Source organism: Liolophura sinensis, chromosome 1 (assembly GCF_032854445.1).
Source record: "Liolophura sinensis isolate JHLJ2023 chromosome 1, CUHK_Ljap_v2, whole genome shotgun sequence".
Classification (NCBI taxonomy): Eukaryota; Metazoa; Mollusca; class Polyplacophora; order Chitonida; family Chitonidae; genus Liolophura; species Liolophura sinensis.
The window spans coordinates 70499202-70509844 of record NC_088295.1 but is presented as its reverse complement, the minus strand read 5'-3'; the positions used below and the strand labels follow the sequence as shown (position 1 = coordinate 70509844).

Genomic DNA, 10643 nt, shown 5'->3' with positions numbered 1-10643 from the left:
GAGGAATAACTAGTGAACATCTACTTCCATACATCACAGTCTTATCGTCAGAAGAAACCCTGTCTATAACTTGCCTTTTTTAGGAACGAATTTAGCGTTATACCAACTTAACGGTGAGGACATACATGTTACAACATTTTGACTAAAGGTTTAAGTGGAGTTATCGCCCCTGATTCTCTTCAGCGCTTTTCGACAGCAACGGAACAGTTTACAAATGGCGTGACTGAGAATGAACATTTTAGAAAACGCCACAAGGAAATGGTGATATTTGGTGGTGTCATTTGCCTCATGAGTAGGTAACTATGTCCTTGTCACCATCGAAAGAAACAGTATGGAGCCAGCATCAGGAATCGTAAGTCTTGTGAAGAAGTTTCCACATGTTCAATAATTTATAACGATGTTGTTGTTGTTACCTTATTTTACTGCCGGCCTAATCAAGCTCACTGCCTCGTATAGCAGGTGCAGTTAACCTGCCAGAGTGGGGAAGTTAAGAAATTTGTGAGTAAAACAATAGTTATTCAAGGTACGCTGTCTGGCTTTCCGGTGTGACTATGGCGTCATGGAGCAGGGGGTCTACCTCCATGTGCCTGTAGAATAAATCCAGCCAACACGTTTTTATTAGCTTTGTAAAATTAAAGACAGTGCCAATATACTTGGACATGTCAGATGAAGCAAATTAATCATCAAGAAAATCAATAAGAATTGAGTTAGTCATTTTCATTTAGTATTTACTGATTTATGCATTTTGAGCACAGGTGGTTTATTTTGTCTGTATGTTGATATTGTCTCATCAAACAAAGTTGACCTGTTGAACAGTACCTGTTGTGATTACCAACACATGTACGGAACATTATTTAAAATATTTGTCATAAAAATGTGTCTTGAGTAAGGGGGAAAAATTCAAATCAATAAAATAAATAAATATGAAAGTATATGCTACAATGATGATATAACTGCCACTGATACAGAATGTAAAAAGCAATTGCATTTGTCCTGAAATAATGTTTATGACTAAGTCAGTCATTTTGCCAGATCCTCCGCTGAGAAAGGGGTTTCTAAATCAGGTTTGTTTGGAAGGTAGGAATGATATCTTTTAACTCCAAAATGTTTTATGAAAGTTTTGGTCAAAATACTATGTATCCTTTTATAGAGGCATCTGTAGGTCACATTCAGGCATCAGCAGAGCTTTTTGAATGTATCAAGGTATCCTTATGGATGCATTTTATCAGCTGTGCAATTGTATGATTGCATTCTTCTTCATACATTGTACTTGTCTTCAATCTTTTTAGACTCAAGAACATACGTGGAAAGCTCAAGGGTGGTCGCAGAACTAATCCAACAGTCCGTCTATAGCTGGTTCAAGAAGGTATCAGTTACACAATAGCAGTGGTTCAGGGAAGAATCAACGGAAAACAAATAGTTACACACCACCATATCTACCCAGGTATGTACACAGAGTAAACAGAGAGTTAGGCTTTGTGGTCATATGATTCAGTTTTCATGAGCAGTCACTGTGTTTTGATGAACCATCATCATGTCTGGATGACCAGTTGTAGTGTATAGATCATTGTGTTTAGATGAACCATCATTGTGTTTAGATGAGCATTTTCATATTGAGTGGATATTTTGATGTGTAGACATTGTGTTTAGATGACTTGATGAATGATTGTGTTTTTGATGAGCTTTGGGTGTGTTTTGATCTTTGAGTGTGTTCTTGATGAGCAGTTTAAACACAAACATGTTCATCAAAATGCAGACTGGTTTACAAAGTCACATGTTAATGGTGTTCTTCATTGTTTTAAACATTTTAAACAAAGCTTTTATGAGGACTGTGTAAGTTGTGCAAGACTTTTCTTCTCTTTTCTTTTTTGCATCTTGAAGCCATTTATACTAAAAGCCTCTTCACTTTAATGAGTTTCCCTTACTATTTTAGTCATTTGACTTTTTATGTATGTACATAAAATTGGGGTACATACATTGTGTCTCCTTGTGGCAGGGTGAGTCAATACCCCCAAAGTGCTGCCGACGTAAGTATCATGCCGCAGACACCAGACATGACATCCCACACAGTCACATTATACTCACTGACATAGTGCCAACCAGTCATTTTTCCTTGTTCTAATCTCTCAGAGCTGAGTGCAAAGTGAGGCAGCAGAAAGAACTACTTTTTGAGGGTCTTTGGTATGACCCAACCTTGGTTTGATGCTTGGGGGTTCCGACACCGAGGTGGACGCTCTAATCAATTTTCCCTCTTCTTGTTAATAGGTTAGATACACCTCCTGAGCATGATCATCTAAGACTGAACAGTAGCCTGCGAGGGAATAAATACAACATCGTGCCACCAGTACACCCTAAAGAAGCATTTGTGAAGTAAGTTGCATTGGTTTTAATACATCTGATACGTACCTTAAAACAGCGTTCGAAACTTTATGGAATTTGATGGGTAATTTTAGGAAACCCGGGTGAATTATTGATAAATTACTTCATTAATAAGTAACATGTAACATTACATATTATTCATGCCAGCTCATTTTTTTTTATATTAAAAGATACATGAAATGTATGGTAAAAACAATGCTGTCAAAACAACTTTGTGGCAGAAAGAGTCTGAATGGAGGGGCAGGGGTGATGCAAGGCCAGTAAGCTCACTACTGACTTTATTGCTGAATATTTCCAACCCTCAACGGACAATATACATGAAATTGGATGGGTAATTTTGAGACGTAAAATATGCCCCAAATATGAAAATTATTTTTTTTATCTCCCATGAACATGATCTTAATTTTGGAGTTACTGTTGTTCAATCCTGTAGTGAAGTGAGGTGGAAAAGATAACCTAAGCATACATTTTACTTTGTAAGCAGTATCCAGGACTATCTATCAGACAGTGTCATTTTTGGGGATGTCGCAAAACATTTACTTGTGCTTGTTTCCCCAAGATAATAAGCATGTTCAAAGGTATTGTCACATTTTGAAAATTTGTGGAGTACAAGTATATTCAGCTGTCAGGCAGGTCAGTTATTTTTATGTAACGTAAAGTACAAAATTTTGCTGAAAGGTTTTGGAATAAATTCATATGTTCATTTTTTTTTGATGAGATGATGTATATATTTTGTTTAGCAATGGTGACAGTGACAGTTGGGGAGAGGAATCAGAGAGTGAAGAGGATGCAGGTTATACTCCTCAGGTGCTGCCATTTGCAATGCCTGTGTACCCAGCGCAACCCGCAGTTGTCTACCCTGGCATGCCTGGCCAACCATATGTCTTCTACCCTTTATCAGCTGAAACACCCAACATAAAGCATGGACGTGTAGACAGAAGCAACACAAGAATGCCGAGAAAAAAAAAGAAAGTGGTCAGATTTGACGCAGTGCAACGATATGATAAACCTGTAGACACTCAGCGTATGAAGTACAGCCAGCTTCATCCTGCCTATCAGAGCTTATACACTAACCCAGGTGCTGGTCCGCGTGTCTCAGGATCAATGTCTTCCTTACATGGGCCGAGGGATGACCCTTTTGATGAGAACAGAAACCCAATCCTGAAGAGATATAAGGTTGGTAATGAGTGTGATGGTTCTTTCTCTGTGTAACTTAAATCCCAACCATCTCTTTGTCAGCGCCTTTAATAAGGCTGAAATATTGATGCTGTTGCTTAAAACGATAACCATTCATTAATTCATTCTTCTTTTATGATTTAGTTTTGAGCGTGTAGTGTACTATGAAGTCTTGATTTTGTTTTCATATATGCATTAAATCTGAATTGATGAATATGGGTATGTGATAGTGATGATAGTAAACAAGTTTGTACATAAAGTCATTGTTTTTTGTTACAGTATATTTATCCTAACAAATCTTCTGTACGGTCGTTTGAGCCAAGGTCAGCCTTGTCTGACATAGATGGCAATTCTCAGAGTCTGGTATGTACATGGAATGCTTCAGGTAATGGAGCATAAGATGAGATTGTGATGACGATTCTCTAATCAGCTGTTTGATTGATGTTTTTACTCTGTACTGAAAAATATTTCACTTGTATGATGGCGGCCAGCACTATGGTGGGAGGATACCAGGAAAGCCACGACTGTCTGCTTTCAGAAAGTGTCATGTCAGACCAAATGACAAATGTATTTCAAGCCTTCACCACAGATAAATGTAAATGGCACTAGTCTAATTTATAACCCTCATTTTAAACTTTTGACATGCGTCTGTCAGGATGACTATATTAATAAGAATGTATTCATCAGTATGACTATATTAATAAGAATTAAATACTATAACTGATCGTATTTCTTGTGTAACTTTACTGGGTTTGGTTTTCAGCCATCATTGCTGCAGATCAGCAGGAATTGTGAAGTCTTATTATGATATTATTCTTCATGCAGGTCTTGGGTAAATCTGCCCTTGAGGCCTCGGAGCAGGTATGTGGTGAACTATTGTCTACAGGTGTGGAGATGTTGGTCAGGGAGCTCATCAGAGAGACAACCAATGAGCTGGTCGATGAGTATGTATAATGTGGATTCCCTTGTAGCTTTTCTTTCTCTATTCTTTGAATTGATTTCCTGTAATGTCGCTATGTTAGGTATTGCATGTCCTTGGCATGATACTCAGTGGGGGCAGAACTTTGGCGATATGAACTCGCCCTGCCGCTAGAAGACGGAGTGTATGTACACACACCTAATGAGTCGTGGTCATCATATGACTGAAAAATTAAAAGTACAACGGAAAACCCCAAGTATGCATACATATTAAAAAACATAATGAGTATTAAGTCATCATATAGTCATGAGTGCTCCTCATTCTGTCCAAACATCAGCTGTATGTGAAAATTTCATCATGAAGTTTTCTAACTCCTTTGATTTCCATTTTAAATAAACAACCTCTCCATATTGTGGTTCCGCCACATTTTACATGTTGCGGTTCAGAAAATCTGGATGTAAAGTTGACATTTCTAATGTTGTGTTTTAGTTATCTGGATGTGAAGTTGACTTCTCATGACCCCTTGGAAGATTTCCTCACCCAGTTGATGAATGATGGAGTTGAGTCTGCTCTGCAGGTGGTCGTCAAGGAAACCCTTCAGGACCTCACTGAGGATGCTCTTATTTTCTCAGGGTCATGTGATGTTATTGATGACCTTGTCTGGGCAGAGATTGAGCACACTGTTCCAGATCTGGTTAGGATATTGGGCGTTTTCTCGATGTTTATTCTGTTTATACATGTATATACATCTAGGCATTGTAAGGTTGGGTTTGAGGATCAAAAGAATGTTTTGGTTAATGATAATTATAATTTGTCAAGAAATATAACTCATTTTTAAGATATAAATTTATTGATCACCTATTAAACTTTAAAAGAGTGAAGTTTAAAAGGAAATATTGACAATGTAGAGTGTAACTGTCACCCCAAAATATCTAGGGATTTACTTCAGTAGACCTTATTTTAATTGTTCGCTGCAGATAGAAGAAGTGACATTTGAACTGCTGTTGGAGGGGTTTATTGAAGATCAGGTCATTGAGTCAGAAGTCAGTCAGGAGAGTAAACTGGTTGCTGATGAAGTTCTACAGGAGCTGGATAATAAAATCAGACGCAAAGAACTGAAGGAGGTTGGTTTGTTATAAAAGTGCAGTGCGTTTGTTCAGGAGTGGGTTATTAAGAGGTACATTGGCATGTTTATCATACATGTATGTGCAAAAAAGTTTATTGATTCGTGGAAATGAAAAAAGTTGTGTAAGTCAGAACTCTTTGTATTTTTCTGCGTACAGGTCATCACTATCTCTGACATGCCTACATACAAGTAATATAATTAAGAAAAATTCTCACTTTATGTTAATGGGATCGTGGTCTGGTAATGTTGAGGTTTTTATGTTTTATCTTGAAGGCATACATGTAACCCCAAATATGCCAAACAGACAGTGTATGTACATTTATACATGCTGAGTGTGTGAATTTATTATATTTCAGGTATCTAAGTATGGCCAGGAGAAGGTGATAGACTCGGTGTGTCTGGACTATTTACTGGCGTTGATCTCCAGACAGGGCACTATCTGGTCACAGTCAGACTTTGCCAACAGAGCCATGGATAGTATGTATTGTAAACATGGCGTTGACCTTCATATCTGTCTGTAGCTGACAATTTGTAATGAACTTTGTGAACTGGGATGCAGCCTAAAAATGGAATGGACCCTACTGCCTTCCTTTAGACCCCAAGATTTTACATGACTCTTACACCTGGGTTACACCTACCCATATTCCTGTTCAGTTATTTGTATGCATGATATCTCTTCAAACTCTGAAAGCCAAGTTAAAACCAAACTTATCGCACATATCCATTTGGTCATGAAGTAGAACCCAGATCATTTTCAGTGCCCTTGGCTTATTTCTTCGTAGTCGTTCATTGGGCTATTTTTTGTGAGGCTTGTGAAATGCATTGTTCAAGTCTTCAATCATATTTAAGCCATGCTTAAACCATGTGTGTATCATGTCATGTGGAAGACCTGTATCAAATTCTGACCACATCAACCAACTTTTAAAGGTCATCATGGCCAGAATGGTTATTCATTTCCTTGTATAACATCTCTTAGAGTGTATTTAACCTTGAAGTATTTAAGACATTGCTAAACTTATTCTACATTTGCACCTGATTATCCACTCAATACTGCTACTGAACTGTGATGTAATGTTGAGGGCTGTAAGGACATTGCATGCTATTTTTTTGCAGTTATCACTTTGTGTGTAATATTGATATGATTTTCGATAGTCAGCGTGTTTAGTGCGTTTTCTTGATTACACCGTAATTGTTACAGGCATGATGCTCTCTCTTATAATGGAGCAGTATTTCCATGTTCAGAAAGATCGTTCCAAAACCCTGGACAATGTTCCTCTTCGACGGCTTCATGAGAAGGCAGTGACTGGCGTGTATGTAATTTGGTGTGTGTTTGTGTGTTGGGTTGTTTGCATATAGAACTGTTATGGAAGAATTCAACAAATCACACAGTAATTATTCATATATTTTTACAGAATTCTGTGACTGAATAAGTGATGTACTAGTAGATAATTAATGCAGTCTGTCTGCCATACCTTATATGAAGTTTTTGTCTAAGAAACATGCACAATGTTTTTTCCATGCAGTAGGGTCATTAGTGTCAAGGACATTATTGAGCCAGAGGGGCAGTTTGTGGCTGAGTGGTGTATTATGCATGTTAGGACATATTGTAGAGTTCATTCACAGCCCTGGACGAGGAATCCACAATTCTCCTGACGTTACTGTTCTTGAGGCTTTAATAAGCAAGAGATTAATAGCGCTCATAGCCCCATTTGGGTAATTCAGATACCTTGGAGGTCGCTTGCCAATATAGTATACAGTGTACATCTGAGTGTGTCCCACTAGGGAGGTTTGTCATTTAGGTTTGAAAGGTAAGTGGTTTACTCTTGGCTTAAGTGTAAATACATGTTTGTTTTCCTGTTTTATTGGAATGAAGTCAAGGGTGATTCTAACAAATTTGCTACTGTTTCCAACAGGCCCTGGATGTGTTTCTAGGTCAACTTGCAGCCACTCTCGATGAAGACATGGCTGATGTTGATGAGTACGAGTGGGGAATTTCATTACCACAACCGTCAAATCAGCAAGTCACTAACGAGTGAGTATGAGCAGGTAATTTCATTACCACAACCACCAAATCGGGAAGTCACTGACCAGTGAGTACGAGTGGGGAATTTCATTACCACAACCGTCAAATCAGCAAGTCACTGACTGGTGAGTACGAGTGGGGAATTTCATTACCACAACTGTCAAATCAGCAAGTCACTAACGAGTGAGTATGAGCAGGTAATTTCATTACTACAACCACCAAATCGGGAAGTCACTGACCAGTGAGTATGAGTGGGGAATTTCATTACCACTACCATCAAATCAGCAAGTCACTGACTGGTGAGTACGTGTGGGGAATTTTATTGCCACATCCATCTAATCAGCGAGTAACCGACGGGTGAGTATGAGCGGGGAATTTCATTACCACAGCCATCAGATGAGGAAGTCACTGACTGGTGAGTATGAGTGGGGAATTTCATTACCACAACCATCAAATCACCAAGTCAGTGACCGGTGAGTATGAGGGGGGAATATCATTACCACACGAATCTGTTAACGACTGGGTGGGTGGTCGAATGCATTGCATATGCTGGAGTTAGCCACGTACTTCATGTCACTCAGGTTTTCATCTTGTTTCAAAGTTTGATGATCATGACGAAAGCTCATCAAAAGTCATTTCATAGTTTTTGCACAGGGGTGTTTGTCATGTGATTAGGTGTAGATTTGCAATGGATAAACTCCATTCTTCAGTCGTGTCTGCTGTGATTGAGCCTTCAGGGCCCTCCTAACTAGTAATGCATGTACGTAATCCATCTATACACACATGTGTATATCTACAGGAAACTGATAATTTTTATTGCTGTTTTCTTTCGTTTACAGGCATTTGTCCATCATCTCATCCAGCACACAATAAGACCATATTCAGAGATGCCAGTGGTCATCAGTTTACCTCACTGTTTCTGATTCATCTTTGCAAACATACACCTGTATATTCAGCTAATTTATGCCAATTTATCAGACTGTAATATAGATAAAATTTAATATTTGATACAAGAACATCTATGTGTATGGCCTAGATGTTTTATTATTCCTAAAAAAAATTCACAATAATCATGGACATTTATATTGGTTGAAAAGCCTTCTCCATTACTGCTCACTTGCCATGTTTTGTTCATTTTGATGCCTTAATTACACACAGCATTATCCTGTTTCAACCACAGATACCTATGTTTTATTCTTGTAAACCACTAAAACATATTGTGGCAGGTTTTAATTTAGTTCTGATGTTTGTTAGATACCTGGTGTGGTCGGTTCTCTTGGTCTCTGCATGATTTTCTCCTCCGACAAACTAGCCAACTACCTTATATATTTTAGAAGTGAATGTGTTTGAGTGTAGAGTAAAACACCAATCAAAGACAGAAGTAGTGTAGTGAATCAAGGCTGAACCGTGCCTGTTGGGAATGACTACTCATCCGTCAGCTTTATGTCAGGGACTGGGGTTATTGTCAGGTTGACCTACTGTTTTTTCGTAGGCGCAATCGGATTTTGGCAACCCATAACTGGACTTATGCTTCATAAATTTGAAGCCTGACGAAGGTTGATTTGTGATCCTGAATATAAGCATCTGGGCCCAACTTGACAAAGATGACCCATGCCAATAAATGTCTGTTTAAATGTTTGAGAAAACCTCGCGATCGTGGGCAACTTGATGATTCGAGTCAAAGAAAAATGCAACATGTTCAACTCCTAGCAACTGCAGAGTCAGCAGTGATCGCAAGCCTGCGTAGGTCAACTAATGCAAGAGCCTGATCAGATACTCCCGGTTAAAGTTAAGTCGGCAAAAACCTAGTTTCACCCGGTCGCAAGGTCGATTTAGGACAGGCTAGTATTGAGTACTGTGGCAGTCCTCTGTATAGAAGTCTACAGAAGTAGGGTAGTAGTAATCTTGTCGCCAAAAAGGTGCCGTGCATATTGTTGAAATCAAGATGGCGCAGCCTCCTTTATATGCATGCATCGCATTTCGCAGAGGCTCTGTGACATTAAACACCATATGAAGAGTTCAGTTAATGAAAAGTAATAAATGTAACTTGTTCTTGTAGTTTACATGTCGCGGCTAGTATAAAATTTGAAATGCAAAAGGCATATTGACTGCAACAATCTGCTACAACACTGTTGACATTTGTAACGTTATTTATTTTTCTAAAACTATACAGTATTTTTTATATGTAAACTGTGATACATAAGGTTACAATTCTATTTATATATTTTGCATTATTTAAATGTTGAAATAAAGAAAAAAGTGTTAAAAGTGAAAATAAATTGCTTTATTCCCTATTGGTAAAAAATACCTATATTACACTCTTATGGTGGATTGGCTGTGGCTTTAAGTCATTTGATTTGCTAGTTACCTGGCAAAATGCGGTGGTTTCTTCCACTGATATGCCTGATTGCTTCAATATAAGTGAAATATTCCATAATGGTACTCGAAAATAACTGTCTTCAGGACTTTCAATAGAAAATAATATAAATTTCAACAGTTGAGGTTTACAAACATTGTACGTGTACATGGTAACAATAAATCTACAGGATATGACATATACGATGTACACAATATCATCTTCTCAAAAGGATCCGTGTGGACTAGGCAATAACCTTGGTTATGTACAAGTACAGGTGGGATACCTGTCGGAGCTATTCATTCACAGGCTAATGATTCTACACACAATAGATTGTGGTTTCAACTAACGGAAATAATAATACAATGAAAGCATTTTTTGAACTTTCGATTAAAAAAGAGTTAATCTATCAAAAGTTTGTGTCTATTTACGTTGTTAATTACAAACGTCAAGCAACTACATTGCAAATAAAGGAAGTTACGGTGATAAATGTTGTAACACCGTAGTTTTGAGTTGATGAAATACCTTAGTGCTTTTTCGATAACATTTTCACACCTTATTAAGACTTAAGTCATTTATTACAAATGCCAGAACATCAGTTCTGTGAAATTCGGGAAAATGAACAGTCTGCATGTGAAACATGGATTAAGGAGCCATATATATA

The 10643-nt window shown here is 37.9% G+C and overlaps 1 protein-coding gene across 2 annotated transcripts; it reads left to right on the top strand.

The window, feature by feature from the left end:
* The first annotated feature begins 205 nt into the window (after nt 1-205).
* On the top strand, nt 206-10602 carry LOC135475926 (uncharacterized). Of its 2 annotated transcripts, none has more exons than XM_064755893.1 (12): nt 206-352; nt 1290-1444; nt 2266-2370; nt 3120-3555; nt 3835-3918; nt 4381-4499; nt 4964-5168; nt 5452-5598; nt 5957-6077; nt 6799-6911; nt 7514-7632; nt 8463-10602. In XM_064755893.1, exons 4-12 carry the CDS (start codon nt 3202-3204, stop codon nt 8494-8496), a joined length of 1296 nt encoding a protein of 431 aa, XP_064611963.1. In that variant the 5' UTR covers nt 206-352; nt 1290-1444; nt 2266-2370; nt 3120-3201; the 3' UTR covers nt 8497-10602. The 2 variants fall into 2 exon arrangements, with proteins under 2 accessions (XP_064611963.1, XP_064611972.1); XM_064755902.1 differs by lacking the exon at nt 8463-10602 and adding an exon at nt 7821-7894 and having other exon boundaries at nt 7514-7646.
* Nucleotides 10603-10643: the final 41 nt, after the last annotated feature.

What these genes read in the sequence shown, in the direction of transcription:
- LOC135475926 (XM_064755893.1), top strand. Translation starts at nt 3,202, where the DNA reads ATGCCTGTGTACCCAGCGCAACCCGCAGTTGTCTACCCTGGCATGCCT. An exon ending in GACGCAAAGAACTGAAGGAG is followed by an intron (nt 5,599 to 5,956) that starts GTTGGTTTGTTA and finishes ATTATATTTCAG; the next exon opens with GTATCTAAGTATGGCCAGGA. An exon ending in TGCCAACAGAGCCATGGATA is followed by an intron (nt 6,078 to 6,798) that starts GTATGTATTGTA and finishes TAATTGTTACAG; the next exon opens with GCATGATGCTCTCTCTTATA.